Below are 20,627 nucleotides of genomic sequence, written 5' to 3' on the forward strand. Positions count from 1 at the left end.
GGTGAGGTGAGAGTCCCGTGTAAATCCAGCTGCAGGGTCTGTATTCTCTCAATCTCTTGTGAGGTGAGAGTCCCGTGTAAATCCAGCTGCAGGGTCTGTATTCTCTCAATCTCTTGTGAGGTGAGAGTCCCGTGTAAATCCAGCTGCAGGGTCTGTATTCTCTCAATCTCTTGTGAGGTGAGAGTCCCGTGTAAATCCAGCTGCAGGGTCTGTATTCTCTCAATCTCTTGGCAGGACGGGCACTCTGGAGCTTGGGGACAAGCTGCTGGCGATCGATAACATCCGCCTGGATAACTGCTCGATGGAGGACGCCGTACAGATTCTGCAGCAGTGCGAGGATCTGGTCAAACTAAAGATCCGCAAAGATGAGGACAACTCAGGTATCAGCAAATGCACCCCTAAGAAAGCAGGGCATGCTTTTACAGGAAACGGCACTTGAAACAGGATACAGGGCTCCTATAACAGATGTGGAGATGACAGCCTGGGGATTTTACCAGATAAACACAGCTCTCCTGGTTTATTTTGTGTTTTCTTATTGTTAATCCTCATGTTAAAATGTCATTGTATTAATACACATAGATTCAACCTGGGGTGTCCATTCTCAGTCCTGGAGAGTTTGACTGGTTCAATTAAACAAGCTAGAACAGGGTGGAACAAAGACCAGCTGTGGCCACCTCTGCATTCAATTATTGGAAATAATAAGTTTCACAGATGCAGACATTTCAGCCTTATGAGCATCCTCCATTCCTCCATGCTTGCCTCAAATTGTCATTTCTTCAAATTCCTGGTGTAACAGAATGACTGTAACATTTTAAAGATATGGAATAGCTTTCGTTTTGTATTTGGAAGAATGTTTTACTGTGCTTGGATTAGCAGTATTTGTTTTGGTTTTTAATCCCCTTGCCAAAGCCTTCTGGAAACAGCGTATGATTTCTCTGATTGAAGCACCAGACAGCTGCAGAAATTGAAAATCCGAAACACATTAATCTTTTTTTTACTTTGTTTTATTTTATTAGAACCATAAAATAGGGGGTTCAATAAAATCAAATAAACCGTGGTAATGCAAAAAAATAATGTGTTTTATATTATGATCTATGGGCATAGCTGGTTGTCTCTTTATAGTTTAACTCTTTCAAAACTGCAGAGCTGTGTACAGGACAGATAACGAATCTTGCATATTCCCATTTAATACCTATTGCATTCTAAGTTAAAGTCTTTCCATACTGTTATTGGCATGGATGTGAGGTACTTGAAAAAAGACAGGCGTTTACTACCCAGTGTTAAAATCTACTTAAATCTGACATTTATAGCAGAAGAGATTTACTTTAGTGACGTAACAGGAATAAATGTAGGGTCGACATTCACTCTTCATGTTTGTTGTGTAAGCTGTCTGCAATAATAGTATAGCTTCAAATGAAATGTGGAAAATAGTGTAGTGTATATATATATATATATATATATATATATATATATATATATATATATATATATATATATATATATATATATATTCATGTTTAAATAATGATAAGCTTCTGGGTGGATTTGAGCAAACTATGTTTCTACATGCTGCTTATGGAAAGTTTTCATCATTTTGAATCGCACCATGGTTTTTAAACTTTGTCTCAGAGTGCCTCTGTCTGTTGCAGGTTAAAACTGAAAAATAAATACTGTAATTAATAAATTGTAATAATACCTGAAATCATTTGTGCCCTGCATAAAGACCAAGATATTACTATGCATAAAACCACTACTTCAATGTGTGTCTAATTACTGACTGACCCATTGATTTCACAGTATACATGGACTCTTACCCATAGTGTCAGAGGGGTCCCTACACAACTTCAACAGTAAACAGTTTTTTTTATTATTATTAATTGCTAATAATTTATCTCAAATTGCGTATCAATTAACTGTCTCTTTAAGATGTTATTGGGTACTTTTTGAGGCTGTAGTATAGCAGTCCTAGTGGCTGAATGTTGTAATTGCTCTGATTTAAAAAGAGAGTTTAAATGTTCTTCTTAAAAGGATGGCCCATTTTGAAGTTGGCTTCATATTTGTGGGTTGAGCGGGACAGTAGTGTGGTTTGATTGTAAACTTCTCCTAAGATCCCCTTGGCTGTGGCTGCATCTTTTGAAGGAAATCCATGTTTCCTGATTTTTTTGTTGTTGCAGATGAGCAGGAGAGCTCCGGCGCAATCATCTACACGGTGGAACTGAAGCGATACGGGGGGCCACTGGGGATCACCATCTCCGGGACCGAGGAGCCCTTTGACCCCATCATCATCTCCAGCTTAACAAAGGGGGGGCTGGCAGAGAGGTAACTGACATGCTAGATCGGCATACAGGCTAGGTCAGCAGGTAGGCTAGATCAACACACAGGTGGGATCAGCAGGCAGGGTAGGTCAACACACAGGCTGGATCAGCAGGCAGGCTAGATCAACACACAGGCTGGATCAGCAGGCAGGCTAGATCAACACACAGGCTGGATCGGCACACTGCTTCTTATATAAGCAACTGTATGAATAATGGCAAAATCTGTGCATCCCATATAGAACCAAACAGAGATATACTCAAATCAAACAAAGTCAATTCTTAAGACCACCATGAAGACATTAAGACTTCTCATTGAACATTTGTCTAAGAATTTTATTTTTAATACATCCATGTGTTTTATTGGGAAGAACAATCCCATTATGTTTTATAAGTGCTACAAGCTGTATGAAATCAGCTATTATAACTTGCAGATTGACATAAACTGATTTCAAGTTGCATGTGCATACTTTTACACAACCCTCTCGGAAATATCCCTGATGTGAGCGATTTGTCACTGCCGCCCAGGCTCTTGTTAGCGTGTGATGCTGTTTCAAAAGAACTACTGCTGCAGGTGTTGTGTGTTTCATTGGATACCATGGAGCAATAAAAAAGCAGCTTCATTGTTCACTCCGCCACTTGTAAGCCTGGTAATCTCTTTCTCTCTCTCTCTCTCTCTCTCTCTCTCTCTCTCTCTCTCTCTCTGTCTCTCTCAGGACTGGAGCAATTCACATTGGAGATCGAATCTTAGCGATTAACAGCAACAGCCTGAAGGGGAAGCCATTGAGTGAAGCCATTCATCTTCTACAGATGGCTGGAGAATCTGTCACCCTGAAAATCAAGAAGCAAGGCGAGGGTGAACCAGGTCTGGAGCAGCGGCCGAACTGCTGGCCCTCATCACACACTCAAATGCATTCATTCATTGTACATGTATTGTAGAGCATGATGTCAGAATCTTACTGGAATAGAATCATGTGTGCTATCAGCTAGAGGTGATTCAGCCCTGGCTCTTGCTTGCAATACAGTGTAATACAGTGTACAGTATAAGGGTGGGTCTGCTTCACAGAAAACACCAAGCACCCTGAAACACATAACACATGTTCTACTGGGCCTGCACTTGCACTGGTGGAGGTGCAGACCCTGCAGTGTGCATGCTTGCATAGCTATTTTTAAAAGCCTTATCAGATTTTGCAAGCCATTGTATTGATGATTTTGAGCTACACTGGATTCATGTAATCATTCCCATATTTAAAACCACTGAACCCAGAAGTAGTCAGTAACCGTAGCACAGTTCAAGCATTGCATTAGGAATGCCTGTTGCATCTTAACAAGTGGGCTACAGTAACTCTGGTGTCAGCATATCAGATTTTTGTTTATATAGTCCCAGGGCATTGTAGGGTTATGAAGGTGTAAGGAAACTAAATATAAGGTATCTGTGTGTGAAGAAGCGCACACAACAGGGGTTTAAGAAGATCCCAGTAATCAAGTGTCACAATTGTACAGCGTAATCATTATCATGAGATACAATAATGAGGCTACTAGTTATTAACAGAAATGAAGCAATGATGTCAGTTCCCAGTTTGTGGAAGAAGCAGCAGACATGACGCTGGTGTGTGTTCATGGAGGATCTTGATCCTTCTCAAATGCGCCTCCAAGTGCTGCTGTTTCTCGACACCCCTTTTACACACCTAGTTGCTGGCTTATCTGTGTGTCAGTAGCATTTTGACCAGAACTGCTTGCACCAGGTCTGGTGAAGTCAATTTTATTGACACTTTCTCAGGCAATAAAGTATTCTTTCCCTGATAGCAGCCAGATAACAGCATACATATTTACACAGCTGAATTGATATTGATATTGTTGAGATATTGTTAAGAAAAGAGAGAGCAAGCGAAGTTCAGCTTCGCACACACACAGTTAGGCAAGATATACAAGACAGGCACTCATTAGTGCAAGTGAGAAAAGCTACCTGAATCCTGTCCTGACGAGAGACCACCCCCATACCTGAGCTTTCTCCCAGGAGATTATGTACCGATCACTGTCTGAATTCTGTTCAGAGCAAGGTATTACATTGTTGTGTCTAATGATAATGTTTAAGCTATATGTGTGTAACTTTTGAATATTGGAATCAATAAAATAAACCTGCTAATGCATCGTATTGCATTGTGCGACTCATTGACAGACATCATGGATTAGTTTATTAGTTTCCTTACAGCTGCTCTTTGTGTTGCAGTGACAAGCCCTAAGAAGAGCTCTGTATCGGGGCAGCTCAGCGAGCTCAGTGATGTGGATGATGAATCTCTGACAGCGCTGCAGCCCGGCAAGCTGTCCGATATCTATGGCACCACCATCCCCAGCGTGGACAGTGCCGTCGAGTCCTGGGATGGCTCCGGCATTGACACGGGCTACGGGAGCCAAGGTAGGAGCAGGGAACCCCTCTAACAGTTTGCCACGGTGTTCTCATTGTTCTTTTTGCAGTTTTCCCATGGTTATACTGTACTATGCATTTATGTATGCCAGGTCCAAGGTACCAGGCGTCTGGGTACAACTTCCACAGCCACGAGTGGAGAAACGCCAAACACATGGGCAGCCTGTCCCCTGCCAGCCGCCAGAGGAACAACGCCTTCCAGGACATGGGGCTCAGTGACGATGAATGGGACAGACCCACCACTAGTGGGTGAGCCGGCAAGCCAGAATTCAGTAGCCCTATGGTACTCCCTTCAGGAGCCCTAGTGCCCCCTTGCGTAAACCACAGAAAAATAAAACCAGTCTTGTTATATGTTAATCCAGGGGTGCTCAGCAGGCCAGAACGACTGCATTGAGTTGATTAAACATAAAGCAGGTATTCTTATTTATTATCACAATCCAAGAATTCAACTTCTGATTAACCTAGCTGTGTTGTAAGTGGCTAATGCGGCTTCAAGCGGATCCACGTGTGTCTCTCAGGTTAGCTGAGGTAGCTCACCCTGCACCAGCCCTGTTGAGTCAGGTGGCTGGCTCTTGGTTCTTCTGTTTTAAGTTGTGTCACACTTAGTCCCTGCCAGCTGGGAACGGTGTACTGTTCTTGCTTGTGTGCTCAAGGTTAACCCTCTTGGTCCGTTGCAGCTACACTGGCATCAACGACGGCACTGAGCCTGACCAGGAGGAGAATTTCTGGTCGCAGGCCCTCGAAGATTTGGAGACATGTGGTCAGTCTGGCATCCTGCGAGAACTCGAGGTAATCAGAGAGTCGACATCATTAACGAGTCTTGGAATGTAGATCTGCAGCGTAATGACACAACTGCATGGAATTGTGGATTGATTGTCGTTTAAATCCCTTTAGCGTTTCTCGGTGCCCTGTTGTCATGTACAGTACTAGTAGTGGATTCAATCAGTGTGTAATGACTCCTTTTTTTTCCAGGACAAGCCTGACAGGCTTCTGAATAAGAGAAACCTGGCCATCTTGGTACCCTTCCCTTTTGTGCTTTTCTTTGCCTGTGACGCTCGCATTTGTTCAGCTCTCGGAGCTCTCTATGCACCAGCTGATGACACAAAGTGGGTCCTCCTGCACGGTAGCTCCAGCCGACTTTGTTCCACCATGATTTCAATTTTCTATAATTTGCTTTATCCCAATATTTTTTTATTGTCATGCCTAGGAGATTGTTAGAATATCTGTAGTCTTCAACGTTACCTTCAAATGGAGGTAAAGTGAATAGTGTCTCTTGTGGTGTCCTAGATTTCTATTTGCTTTGATTAACTCGATGTGTACAACAGCTTGGATGAATAGAGAGCACCGTGTTTGATGTTTTTTTGCTGTTGTTTTTGGTTTATTTTGATCTCTCTGTATTATGACAGCACCGTGATGGCAGGTTTGAGTGACTTGAATTGATGCACTTCAAACCGTCACGCCTGAGGGAGCATGTCTGCTCTTGCAAAGCATGAAAGGAAAGCTGTTGCAAGGCTTCTGAGTGCTGTGGCTAGATGGGGGGATTAGCAGTTTACTGAACCACAGTCAATATTCTGAAAAGTCATTTTAAAACAGCATATTTTGAAGTCAGGGTTGGGGCTTGCGTTGTATTGCCATCGACTGCCATGTAAAAATGACCTAGGTAACTTTTTCTTTTTTAAATGTACTCTCTGTCTGGGGCAAGTCTCTTTGCCATTATTTCTTTGAACTTTCTATAATGGTATGGATTTAGGCTTGTGTTTAGAGTTGCCACAATCCTGAATGCAGCATGAGTTCATAACGCACTAATGAGCAAAGCTGGGGGAGACGTTTTAAAGTAAGACAGCTCCAGAATCTTGTCTCACATACATTTGGTGTTTTCTGTTACCACCGCCTAAGAAACAAAGACAACCCAACATGCAGTTGCAGTTCTTCTTTTCTTTGCATTACACTTTGTTTTGTGTGGGCTGATGACAACTAAAAAGCGTTGCCTCTCTAGCTGGATTGCAGCTGTGTTGTGTGTACTCAGACGCGGTGGTGTTTGTTTTTTTGGCAGGCTACTATCATGTCCGGGAGTACAATAAGCCTGAATCATGAGCTGGCCCAGCCTCGCAGTCTCCTGGGCAGGCAGGCCAGCTTCCAGGAGCGCAGCGCATCCAGACCCCAGTACACTCAGGCCAGCCGCAGCAACACCCTGCCCAGCGCCGTGGGGAGGAAGTCTGTGGCCGTGAGGAAGATCAAGCAGGAGATGAAGGAAATGATGTCTCCCACACCTGTTGAGCTGCACAAGGTTTGCCAGTCTTATTCTTAAGCGTTAATAATAATTATGCCATGCATCTTACCCCTTTGCTACAGTATATGGGTCAAATATTATAGTAAATTGGTATTTCATTAATAGAAATGTCATAATTCAACACAGCAGGTAAAAACTGAAAGGATAGTGCTCATGTAATATTTGCAATTAAATATATCTTCATTTCAACACAGCAGCATTTATTTCTCACCTACTGTAGTACTGAAATTATCCACCTAGTGGTCAAAACTAAAATTCATATTTTTCTATGAAATAAGTGTTTTGGTTTGAACGCAGTATAGGAGCTATTTATCTGAGTATTTAAAAGTAGTTTTTATTAAGCCTTTTTTCCTGTGCACTTGCTGTAAAGACCATGACCATTCTGGCTATAAGTGTCAAGTTTTATCATTTTGTTTTTAGTCATTTAATGCATGTCTAAGCATGTGTGCCTGTGCGTGTGCGTGTGTTTCTTTTCGTTTTAACCCCAGTGCATGTTGTTTTTTTCAGGTGACGCTTTACAAGGATTCCGATTTGGACGATTTTGGTTTTAGCGTTTCAGATGGCATGCTGGAAAAGGGGGTGTACGTGAACAACATCCGGACCAACGGGCCAGCTGATCTGGGAGCCCTCAAGCCTTATGATCGGCTGCTACAGGTAAACTCTTCTCCAGAATGTGTGCTCTGTGTTGTAGTACAAACTCCACACACTTTACAGACATGTCTAAATCCTCTTCATTCCTTTCTGTGCATTCTCACTGTTATTGACCACGCTAGTGTGCATATGTGACATTGTCAAGTTTTGCACATCTAGAGAAATGCTTATCCAGTTCTAATGAAACTTGATTCTAGCTTCCAGAATCTGGGGTACAAAGAAGGACGTGTCTGACCATCCATAGGTCACTCTTACATGCAAGGTGGATCCAGGCCACGGCGATCTACTTTCTCACGATGCCGAGAGCGCTCCTATTGTATTTACAGCCATGGGAGGAGAGGAATGTAGCAAACATGCTTGTGCAATTACTGAAAACTGGTTTTATACTGAAACAAAATCCAAATAACTATTATTATTTATACATTTGTTTTTGTGTTCGTTTTAGATAAACCACGTGCGGACCAGAGACTTTGACTGCTGTCTGGTGGTGCCTCTTATTGCAGAGTCTGGGAACAAACTGGACTTGGTGATCAGTAGAAACCCCCTGGCTCGCCAGCAGGGGGTAGAACTGGTCCAGCCGCTTTTACAGCAGAGCGTCTCTGGAGAGTGGAATGACCAGGGCGCCACGCTTCAGCAGCAGCAGCAGCCTGGACGATTAGCGGGAATCGATATGAGAGAGCCCACGAAAACCTTATAGCAAAGCCAACTCTGAACGACTTGAGCGTTCCCACGGTGCTACAGCACTTTGAATTGTGCTCCCCTGTGGTGACTGGGGCAGATGTCTGTCAAGAGTCTATAATAAGCACAGTGAATTTCCTATATTACCAGAGCATGACCCACTGTTATAGCCCTCGGACCCTACTATCTCTCTTACCTAGGATGGGTGTGTTTCAAACCTTTGTGATGATAATGATGATAACAAAGTGCTTTTGGTATGTGAAAAAAAGTGCCATCCCTTATTTTTAACCCAAGAAATGTTAAAAGACTATTGTGCTCACTTGATTCAAAGAACAGAGCCAAGCAGATGACATGGATGCTTTTGTGTTGCACAGACCAATTTGTGTACATGACTGTGGGGGTTTACGCCCTTCAATCCAGACCCTCCTCCTAAGGGGACATCCCATATACAAGACTAGTGATTCCAGTAATTCAGCAAGGTGAGATAGAGGCCCTCCAGACCACATTCCTGCCAGTGAAAACTGAGACAGCAGGTATAACAGTGAAGGGAAAAAAACTGCTGGCTTTAATCTTTAACTGCAACTGCACGGGACCTTCACTTTTCCAAAACACATGAATATCGTGCTGATACGGAACAGGGGGCGGGTACATACATTAGAGTAAGTAGCGGGTTTCCGGAAAAGAACCCTGCTCCTTCCTCTTTAAGAATTACACTTCAGGAACATGTTTCCCTTTGTCGAGGGCATCCACTTAAATGTGTTGCTTTAAAAGGTAATCCTAACTCATAAACTCAAGGCACGTGTAAGGGGAATGCAAATTGCCTATTACATTTGCCGTAGAAAAATGTGCCTGTGATTTGACCATAAGGGAACATATGGGCCCAGGGTGTTTTATGCAACTGGCCACAGTCCCTCAGCAATCAGGAGACACTGTGATGAAACAGGTGGCATTGTAGCAGATTGTTCAGCCTCACACTTGGGTCTTGCTTACACCTTCTTTTTAAGACAGTAAGCATGAGGTGCTGCAGTTAACCCAAGCTGATACAACTGTACTTTTTTTTTTACTCTGCATCTTTTCCCAATTTCAGTAAATATTTACTATGCTAGTGTACATGGAACTGAAAGTGTACATTGATGTGGCATTGCAGCTTTGAGTTTGTGGTTAAGCAGCTGTTTACTGTGCTGCAGACTGTACAAATAGAATTGTGTGTAAGATGGCACTGTACAGTATATGTGTTCTGAGAGTTTTGGGGTCTGGTAAATTTGCTGAATTAGATGAGCCCGTAATCCATTTTTTCCAACAGAAATACAATGGGTTTATTTATTTATTTATTTATTGATTTTTAAAGTTTGTCCATAAGATTTAAATATTTTAAAAACACAGGTAGAAAATGCAGTGGGAGGGGGGAGCCATGTGTGTTCAGAATGATTAAAATACCTGTGCATTTGTGACAGTGGCTTGTTGACTGCTGTTCCCCTTATGTAGTCAGTGACTATAGCACACCCAGCTCCACATTTCTCAGCAAATCTCACAGTAAAATACCCCTCGTTTCAGCACCCTGAATAAAATGCCAATATGGCCCACGACTTTCCAGAACACCCTGTAGTGTTTAAACAAACTTTGCCTGTGTTGTGTTCTGTGGCTCTGGCATCAGCGTTGATTTTGGGTACAGGAGGGGGTTCACCCAGGACTTAAGTACAAATAACAACACAACTGCGTGACATAGATATACAGTATAGGGGTGTTCTGTAACCCTTTCATTCAACACAACTGTGACATTTTAACTAATATTTCACTGCCATGTTTGTAATCTAGCAAGGCTATTATATATATATATATACACATACATACACACACACACACACACACAGAGCATCAAAAGAAACGTATCACTTATATTTGGATAAAATTCACTAGTTGTAATCGAAAAACGACCAGTTGCAGTAACTTTTTTGTGCTAATTAACAATTTACATTACAAAGATGCTGCAAAAAAATAGCTGGTTGTGAGCACCCAAGATGGAGAGCCACAATACGCTGCCCTAGTCCAGCCTCCAACATGCCGACTGCACGAAGGCGCTGCTGTCTTGACAGACATGGAATATTGTTTTTTCTTTATTGCTTTTATTCAAGCTTGCAATTCAACAGCTGAAATCACTCCATATCCAGTGTCCAATCAACTGTCTCACTAATTAGGTGATTAAGTGCATATGCTTCAGTCACAGTCATTCAAGCGAGTCGTGGTCAAGGATGACTGAGTGATTAAAAAGAAACCAAAAACATTTCGTCAATATGCATCATTTATATACCTTATTTTTTTTCCGAAAATAAATGTTTCCGAAAATAAATGTGTTGTGTGTGTGATAGGTTTCTGTTTGTGTGTGTCGGTGTGTGTGTGTGTGTGTGTGTTGTGTGTGTGTGTGTGTGTGTGTGTGTGTGTGTGTGTGTGTGTGTGTGTGTGTGTGTGTGTGTGTGTGTGTGTGTGTGTGTGTGTGTGTGTGTGTGTGTGCATATATATATATAACTTGCTCTTGCACCGTCTAAGAATATTTCTCCTTACCTACTGTACAGGACAAAAAGAACAGGGCTGCTGTTAATGGCGTGTGTTTGTATCTATGTATCTATATCTATCTATCTATCTATCTATCGCCGGTTGTTTTACATTAAACTGGAATTCAGCACTGCCAATGAAAATGATTAGGTACCCATATCAAATTGAAAATAACATTTTAAAACAGTCTGTTTCTCATTCAATCCCTTGGATATTGTATCTTTATTTTTAATGAACGAGTATTACAAACTGTAAAGTATTTTTGTACAAATTGAATACTTTGGTAGCATGATATCTATCGTCTGTGTATGACTGGGAATTCCTGCAGTTGTAAACCTTTGTATGGGTGAGGAATAAAATATATACAATGGTATATAGGTGTATAAACTGTGTTTATTTCTTATAAAAATTGGCATGTCATAGTGCAAAACTGAATTCTTCCATTATCATATATATGTATACTTACAGCAACTTATACAGTGTAAAAAATGATGTTATATTGTTGCCCTTATGACTAACATAAACCACTACTTTAGTCAAAATATATACAAGGGCTTGGCTGACCCAATGTCAAGCTACGTTTTATTCCTGAAAATGGTTCCTATTGGAGTTCCAATGACGTTACCTGGGAAACAAAATAAGTAAATCATGATGAACCTCATCTCTGAGCTTTATCAATAGAACGCTGACCAGAAACACCAACCCACTCTATTACAGTACAGTACATAAGCCTTTCATCATTCCAACATTATTCCAACATTCCAACTGCACATTCCACAGCAAGATATTTAACAATTAAAGTGATAAAACCCCCATGTGGGATTGCCAGTGTGAAGGAGCGAGTTGAAACAGCTGCATGGGTCCTGTGCTGTGGCTGGGTGAGGGCTGTTCAGAGGGGAGCGAGTTGAAACAGCTGCATGGGTCCTGTGCTGTGGCTGGGTGAGGGCTGTTCAGAGGGGAGTGAGTTGAAACAGCTGCATGGGTCCTGTGCTGTGGCTGGGTGAGGGCTGTTCAGAGGGGAGTGAGTTGAAACAGCTGCATGGGTCCTGTGCAGTGGCTGGGTGAGGGCTGTTCAGAGGGGAGTGAGTTGAAACAGCTGCATGGGTCCTGTGCTGTGGCTGGGTGAGGGCTGTTCAGAGGGGAGCGAGTTGAAACAGCTGCATGGGTCCTGTGCTGTGGCTGGGTGAGGGCTGTTCAGAGGGGAGTGAGTTGAAACAGCTGCATGGGTCCTGTGCTGTGGCTGGGTGAGGGCTGTTCAGAGGGGAGTGAGTTGAAACAGCTGCATGGGTCTTATGCTGTGGCTGGCTGTTCAGAGGGGAGCGAGTTGAAACAGTTGCATGGGTCCTATGCTGTGGCTGGCTGTTCAGAGGGATGGATCAGCTACCTGGTTCTTGTCCTGTGGCTGGGTGAGGCCTGGTCAGAGGGGAGCAGGATGGATCAGCTACCTGGTTCTTGTCCTGTGGCTGGGTGAGGGCTGGTCAGGGGGTAGCAGGATGGATCAGCTACCTGGTTCTTGTCCTGTGGCTGGGTGAGGGCTGGTCAGAGGGGAGCAGGATGGATCAGCTGCCTGGGTCCTGTCCTGTGGCTGGGTGAGGGCTGGTCAGGGGGTAGCAGGATGGATCAGCTACCTGGTTCTTGTCCTGTGGCTGGGTGAGGGCTGGTCAGAGGGGAGCAGGATGGATCAGCTGCCTGGGTCCTGTCCTGTGGCTGGGTGAGGGCTGTTCAGAGGGGAGCAGGATGGATCAGCTGCCTGGTTCTTGTCCTGTGGCTGGGTGAGGGCTGGTCAGAGGGGAGCAGGATGGATCAGCTGTTTGGGTCCTGTCCTGTGGCTGGGTGAGGGCTGGTCAGAGGGGAGCAGGATGGATCAGCTGCCTGGTTCTTGTCCTGTGGCTGGGTGAGGGCTGGTCAGAGGGGAGCAGGATGGATCAGCTGCCTGGTTCTTGTCCTGTGGCTGGGTGAGGGCTGTTCAGAGGGGAGCAGGATGGATCAGCTGCCTGGTTCTTGTCCTGTGGCTGGGTGAGGGCTGGTCAGAGGGGAGCAGGATGGATCAGTTGCCTGGTTCTTGTCCTGTGGCTGGGTGACGGCTGGTCAGAGGGGAGCAGGATGGATCAGCTGCCTGGGTCCTGTCCTGTGGCTGGGTGAGGGCTGTTGAGAGTGGAGCAGGATGGAACAGCTGCCTGCCTGACTTGAATTGTTTTCAGCTGTTAAACAGTTGCAGAGTTCAAGTTAGCTATGACATTTTATAAGTAACTTGAAATCTGCAACTGTTTAAGAGCCGAAAACAATTAAAAGGCCTAACTAAGCAAATTATCAGTTCATTTAAGGGTCCAGTTAAAATTAGAAGCTCTGTTGGAATGAAAACCAGCAGACACAGTGGGCCCCCAGGACCAGGGTTGAGAAACGTTTTTCTAATCTCGAGGATACAACTGACCTGCTGGTAAACCCCAAAATATGATCTGGTTTCTAAGACTTCCACATGGGAAGCATGTCAAGCCTGTGTGAGTACTGACTGCACAGCTCTTACTTTGGGATGCTTTGTTGGAGTCTCGTGCTGGTCAGTGGAGCAGCTTTGTCTTTTACTGCCAGAAGAACAGCCTGAAGAAGCAAGTCCTTCACAGTTCACAGAAGTGCTCCCGTGGTCAGAGCCACCGTCCCGAACCTCAGAATCCGAGGAGCTCATCTGAAGGGACTCCTCTTCTTCAGCAGGTGGAGAAGGCATGTTTAGAGACCAGGGGGACCAGGTGTACGCTTGTGAAAAAGTTGCTTTCCTGAGCGACCACGTAGACTTGTTTGCGCCCTCGTGTCACGGCTGTGTACACGTGCTGCCAGTTCTGTCTGCCTGCAGGGCCAAAGACATACACCATCGTCTCGGCTTCAGTCGCTAGTCTGCAGGAGTAGATCAGGAGTAGATCAACATATCACTAATTAAGTAGTTTGTGAATATTTTAATGAACCAATGCTATGCATGCACTTTTAACAGCCAGTGCTAGGTGTAAGGGAAATACTATAGAGAATGGGATTTGCTCAGCATGGAAAAGTACTGGTATCTTTCTGGTATAACCTTGTACACTTTGCTTAAGATAAAGTTTTGCCTACATTGCAGCTGCAGCTGTGAGACAATGGATAATAGGATGAGCCAGACGTGTTTTTTTTTTAACTATACACACAAAACAGCCATTCTGTTATTTGCTTGCTTAGCTATATCCAACATATGCATAGTTATAAATTGTTTCCCTTGTATGCTAATATCTGAATCATCATTGGCTAACCCTCTGCCTTACTGACAGTTTTAAGGTATATAAGAAACTGATCCAACTCTGTATGTTGGAACACTACTCGATGATTATCTAGCACCGTGTGTGCTGAGTGTTCACAGTTTGCAAACTTAAGAAATAAAGGCTTGTGTGTTTGGAACTCGCAGTCTCTCTTCCTTTATTAGAATTTCCACAACACAGGCAAATCTGCACAGTAGCCAAACAAGCCAAAAGCATCTGAGTTTCATGAGTGAAGTGTAACAATTGGTATTTACTTTGAAACAGAATCCAAAGTCGAATATTCTGTTATGTACAACAGACTGAAAAAATACATTAGGTGGTCCAAAACTAGACAGTGATATAATGAAGCACTCCTACAACTGAGGATTGTTTGGTTTCCACAACAAATAATGGTTTTAAAAAAAATGAAAAATCAGACTCAAGGGTTGTTTGTCTAAACCAAGCAACTCTAATAAAAACAATAATGTATTTGTAAAACTTCCTGTATGTACCAGACCAAGCAGGGTTAGGGTTTCCAATTCCCTCTGAATCAATTAAAAGGGAATGGGAATTGATTTTAAAAAGTAATTGTTAATGGAATTGGAACCATGTTTAGTTTAAGTGAGATGTACAGTATTAGTACAGCGGTTCTGAAGAGCCCAGTGAAAGAAAGACGCTTGGTAAAGTAGGGCACGTTAGGGTTGTATAAAAAGTGAATCATTGACAACATGAACCCTCCTGGATGCCTATGGTGGCGCCACACACAGGGGGCAGCACTCGAGAATCAGCCCAGTCCGGACTTCTGTTTAAAATCAGGTGCTAAGCGAGTTAACTGACCCATAGCAGGCTCAGTGATGTAATCCAGACCTGCCTGGAATAAGATCCTGGACTGGGGTGCATATCGAGGGCCAAAGCTGTGCACCGCTGCCCTCTGCTCTCTTGACAATGATATGGCAGGCTTTTCCCTCAGATCTGAAGCACAGGCCGGAGGTGAACAGGTTCAAAGGGTGCATTTCATACCTGGAAAGTGTGGATGGTTCTGGCCCAGGCATGAGTCAGCCTGCACTCTTTCTGCAACTCTTTGAAGGAGACACACACCTGCCGCCCGTCTCTGTCATCTAATGTCAGGTATCTCTTCTCGTCTTTTTCTTCATCCTTTGCAATAATAATTTTAAAAAACACAAACAAGCAACGAAAACCATAAATAAATAATCAGCTTGAATCCACCTAGCCTCAATGTATTACTACGATATACAGTAAAACTTCTTTAATCCGGCATCGATTGGGACTAGAAAACTGTGCCAGATTATACAGTGGGCTGGATTACACAGGTACTGTAAAATCTAATGCTGTACCTCAAGAAAAAGGTATCATTGATAAACTACTTGAAAACTGTATTACAGTACACACAGTAGTGTAGGTGTATTCACACAACTCCCTTGCCCCGGACTGCACAGTCATATTTATGCAGATAACATTTATCGGATTCCAGAATAGATCGGTTCCGGATTGTAGAGGGTGTCACACCATTCATTTCTATAAGGATTTGGTCAGGACCAAAACATTTTTCCGAATTACACAGAATGATGGTTTGTAGAGGGGCTGGATTAGACAGGTATAAAACGTCAGTCATTGCAAAAGCCTGCACATTGAAGTATGTATTTTTAAACTCAAAAGAATATCCTGAGCTATAAGTTTTGATGTTTCTTGCTTTGACTTTTCACAGCACACACACGATCTCCCCAGGCACATGTACCTCCATAATGAAGAATACTTCTCCATTACAAAGCCGGACAGACTCCTTGCTCTTTTCATGTTGAGCTCTTTTTCTTTTGACCGTTCCAAAACATTTCCGTTTTTTTGTGCAACAAACTTTGTCACGAGGCTCGAATACTTGCTTATTTTTGTGGTTTCTAAAAAAAAAAAAATAATTATATATATATACAGTGTACAGTGCCTATAGAAAGTCTACACCCCCTTTCAAAATGTTCACCTTTTGTTGCCTTATAGCCTGGAATTAAAATGCGCTAAAATTGTTTTGTTTTTTTTGTTTTTTTAATTTATCTACACATCCTACCGCACAACTTCCAAGTGAAAAAAATATTCTAGAAATTTGTAGAAAATTAATTAAAAATAAAAACTGAAATAGCTTGGTTGGATAAGTGTCCACTCCCCTTGTAATAGCAATCCTAAATTAGCTCAGGAGTAACCAATCGCCTTCAAAATCACACATCAAGTTAAGTAGCCTCCACCTGTGTTAAATTGTAGTGATTCACATGATTTCAGGATAAATTCAGCAGTTCCTGTAGGTTCCCTCTGTTGGGTATTGCATTTCAAAGCAAAGACTCAACCATGAGCACCAAGGCGCTTTCAAAAGAACTCTTGGACAAAGTTGTTGAAAAGCACAGATCAGGGGATGGGTATAAAAAAAATATCAAAGGCCCTGAATATCCCATGGAGCACGGTCAAGACGATTATTAAGAAGTGGAAGGTGTATGGCACCAACGAGTCCCTCCCTAGATCAGGCCGTCCTTCCAAACTGGATGACCGAGCAAGAAGGAGACTGATCAGACATGAGGCTACCAAGAGGCCAGTGGCAGCTTTGCAAGAGCTACAGGCTTTTATGTCCAAGACTGGTCAAATTATGCATTTGACAACAATATTTCAAGCACTCCACAAATCTGGCTTGTATGGTAGGGTGGCAAGAAGGAAGCCATTACTCAAGAAAGTCTACTTTGAATCCCGTTTGTAGTATGCAAAAAAACACTGAGGAGATTGTGTGGCAAAAAGTTCTGTGGTCTGACAAAACTAAAATTGAACTTTTTGGCCTAAATGCAAAGCGTTATGTTTGTCTCAAACCCAACACAGCGCATCACCCAAAGAACACCATCCCCACTGTGAAGCATGGTGGTGGCAGCATCATGCTATGGGGATGTTTCTCATCGGCAGGGACTGGTGCACTTGTCAGGATAGAAGGGAAAATGAATGGAGCAAAGTATAGAGAAGTCCTTGAGGAAAACCTGCTGCCCTCTACAAAAAAGGTGAAACTGGGACGGAAGTTTGCCTTTCAGCATGACAACGACCCAAAGCACACAACCAAAGCTACACTGGAGTGGCTAAGGAACAAAAAGGGAAATGTCCATGAGTGGCCCAATCAGAGCCCCAACCTAAATCCAATCCAATAAATTAACCAATAAGAAAAACACAAAGACAATTTACGTTTGGTAGTTACGAATCCAGTCCAGTTTGTTACGAATCAAGACATCTGTTCTAAGTGCTACAGTGTTATTCAATTCAAATTATACTGTTCTGCACCGTCTTTCCTGTGGCATTGTAGAACCTTCATCCACCAATCAGGAAGCCTCATTGCAGGGCACTACCATGCTGTAGTTGACCGTGGAATTTTCATACAGAATTTCTACATTAACAAAACAAAAAAATTACCTAAACAGAAGGCAATGAAAACATTGCATAGGTAAATAAACGTAAATTGAACATTTACAATGTTTACAATACATTATTTACCAGTTTATAGTAGCAATAAACCAAATATAAGTCATAATGGGACATTATCTTGGTAGTTCACCACGTCTGTTTGTAGTAAATATGTTTTGCTGACAGGAGAGGAGAGTGCGTGAGTGTTATGACAGGTTGTGGAGAAGCTGTGGTGAATCACGCTTTAATTAAGATGTGCAATGGTGCCAGAGGTTATACTGGGTGTGGACATTGAACTAATATTGACGTCAATGAAATCTGAGGTGTGTGCTGGATTAGTGATGCTAAACTTTGAGATATTGAGGTCTATAATTGATGTAATCAGTGTTGGATCTAAGTACCGCCACCACAAATATTAAAATTAGCAGTGATACTGGCCATACTGGTATTTTAGGACCAAACATTTGACTAAAAAGGAAATGACCTGCACTGTTACATATTATCATTATTATTATCATTATTATTATTATTTGGCCATTTAGCAGATGCTTTTATCCAAAGCAACGTACAGAAACTAGAGGGTGAACTGAAGCGTGCCTTTACATTATGGATCAATAGATCCTATTTACATGGGCACATTTTTCAAAGAGGAGTAATTTCAACTTTTTGCATTTTTTTAAAAAAGCAAGAAACTTCCCAGAGCAAAGAATGAACTGCCCCTTCCTGAAACAAAGCTGTGTCCTGATAGTTCCATACACGTGCTGTGAGATCACAGGGACGCTTTCTGAGATTCAAATCTCCTTTTTATCTCAGTCAGGAAAGAAGAGACAGACCCCCATCCAGCAAGGTCCTCCCGAGCCGAGCAACCCGTGGAATCACTGACACAGAAAATTTGGTACTTTGTCCCGAAAAGTAGGCATGCATCGTTTCTTTACTTTTTATCTAATGCTCAAAAATTTGCTCCAACCATTTGCAATTCTGATCTTGATATTTTAATCTCCAATGCTAAAATCTTTATACCTTTTCTTTAAAATCCTAGTAGTATTTAAAACTTTACTATAAACTATAGGGTACTGTAACGCATCAAGTTTTTTTTTTTTTTTCCTCCAGATTTAGCACTGTGCCTCGAAACTATATTAGAAAGACAAACAAAGTCTATACAAAGGAGGATTTACAACAAGCACTCACTGAAGTTGCTGGTGGTGCACGGGTAAAAAACACTGCAAAGTGCTATAATATTTCTGCCAGGGCTCTGAGGAGGCATCGAGATGGCAAAGTCTCCAAGCCAGGCTCCGTTAAACTGGGACGCTATGAGACAGACATCCAGGCAACACGCGAAGCAGAACTTGCCGAGCACATTAGGAGGATTGAGAAAGATTCATTTGGGCTTGGTATCACTAATGTGCATCACCTAGCCTTCGATTTTGCAACGGAAATGGGCATCAAGCATTGCTTCAATGTCGAGAGAAAGATGACTGGACTGGACTGGCTATTTGTTTTTTTGCCGGCTCATTCAATTAGAAAATCTGAACTTGTGAATATTTTTTGGGCCGTGGCTTCAATTAGCCACAAATTGCAAAATGTTTAGTGTTTACAAGGACGTTCTGATGGATCACTTCTATAATCCTGCAAGAGTCTGGAACATGGATAAAATGTGGGTAAAACAGTGGGGGGGGGGGGGGGGGGGGGGGGGGGGGGGGGGGGGGGGGGGGGGGGGGGGGAGAGGTGAGAAGCTCACAAGGGGGGGGGGGGGGGGGGGGGGTGGGGGGTTTTTTGTCCCTGCGTGTTGGGTAACACCCATTGTTCAGGGAAAGAGTCAAAATTGTATTTTGTTTAATTTTGTGTATTTATGATATCACTAGACTCTTGGTTGTACTCAGTTGTGAAGGTTGCATATATGTTTATTTGAGAACATAAAAGTACATTAGTTTAAATGACAACATTTTAATTTTTCTTAATGGGGGGGGGGGGGGGGGGGGGGGGGGGGGGGGGGGGGGGGGGGGGGGGGGGGGGGGGGGGGGGGGGGGGGGGGGGGGGGGGGGGGGGGGGGGGGGGGGGGGGGGGGGGGGGGGGGGGGGGGGGGGGTCATCTTACCCCACCCTACATTTTGTTAGTTTTTAGAATTTAATCGGACATTTCTAGGTAGTGTTTTCTGAAAACTGACTTCCAGAATATTCCAATACCTTTTACGAAAACTGTGTTTACATGACTTTTGATATCGGAATTAGTTTTCTGAAAAATACCAGAATTGTCATGTAATGCTCATGTAAATACACTGAATGATACCAGTGCTGTGCTTGTGGATTCTTTAATAATCAATAAACGATGTAGTTGTAGTTGTACAAAGTTGTAACGCATATTCTTACTTAAAAGTCTATGAGACATACCTCCCTGGGTAAACTCGGATCAAAGTGTTATGCATGTATATGCCAGGAAAGGGTTGTGTCACCACTGGGTTTCTGTAACAGATTAAAAACTATATGATGTAAATGATATGATGATGTAACGATGACAGTGTTCAAAATGGTCACTCTTGGCAACAGCTGTGATGTCAGCACTTCCCTAGCTTATTGATTCACTGACGGGAGATTGCTTGAATCACACGAGTAATTAACTTATAATTCGCAAATGGAATGTGGTTGTCAGGTGTGCACCTCCAGTCTTTGCATTCATAAAATAGTCCTCTCTGCTGAAAAGGGTCCTGTCTTGTCCTTGTATGATTTTTCCAAAGGATTCTTACTGCAGAGTACTCCCTATTCTATCCCAAGCCACAAACCCCACCCCAAACCAGAGTGTCCTGTGGTTATACTAATGATTGGTCTGCACAATTGAAAAATGGATGATTGATCTGCACAATTGAAAGGAAACTGGCTAATGATTGATCTGCACAACTGAAAGGAAATTAGATTTTTCTTTTACCTCTACTCCCCCCCCAACAGTTAGTTTCTAGCGCCGCGACTGCTCGTCACAAGGAGGCGCTACAGCACAGTCCATAAACGACGCGTCCTCACCAATACCAGAGCCTGAAGGAG

General features: G+C 43.0%; 1 protein-coding gene across 8 annotated transcripts in view; it reads left to right on the top strand.

Moving 5' to 3' along the window:
- LOC121320089 (glutamate receptor-interacting protein 1-like) overlaps positions 1-10,408 on the top strand; it is a 158,761-nt gene extending 148,353 nt beyond the window's left edge. For 6 of the 8 annotated variants that reach the window (XM_041258278.1, XM_041258282.1, XM_041258275.1 and 3 more), the window contains 10 exons: positions 235-380; positions 2,175-2,319; positions 3,029-3,177; positions 4,543-4,728; positions 4,830-4,986; positions 5,415-5,526; positions 5,710-5,754; positions 6,791-7,024; positions 7,535-7,681; positions 8,124-10,408. In XM_041258278.1, the coding sequence (XP_041114212.1) occupies positions 235-380; positions 2,175-2,319; positions 3,029-3,177; positions 4,543-4,728; positions 4,830-4,986; positions 5,415-5,526; positions 5,710-5,754; positions 6,791-7,024; positions 7,535-7,681; positions 8,124-8,375 (1,573 nt within the window). In that variant the 3' untranslated portion in view covers positions 8,376-10,408. The remainder of the gene's footprint in view (positions 1-234; positions 381-2,174; positions 2,320-3,028; positions 3,178-4,542; positions 4,729-4,829; positions 4,987-5,414; positions 5,527-5,709; positions 5,755-6,790; positions 7,025-7,534; positions 7,682-8,123) is intronic. The other 2 variants (XM_041258276.1, XM_041258281.1) reach the window with 1 other exon arrangement.
- The last annotated feature ends 10,219 nt before the right edge of the window (positions 10,409-20,627 follow it).

Source organism: Polyodon spathula, chromosome 8, assembly GCF_017654505.1.
Source record: "Polyodon spathula isolate WHYD16114869_AA chromosome 8, ASM1765450v1, whole genome shotgun sequence".
NCBI lineage: Eukaryota > Metazoa > Chordata > Actinopteri > Acipenseriformes > Polyodontidae > Polyodon > Polyodon spathula.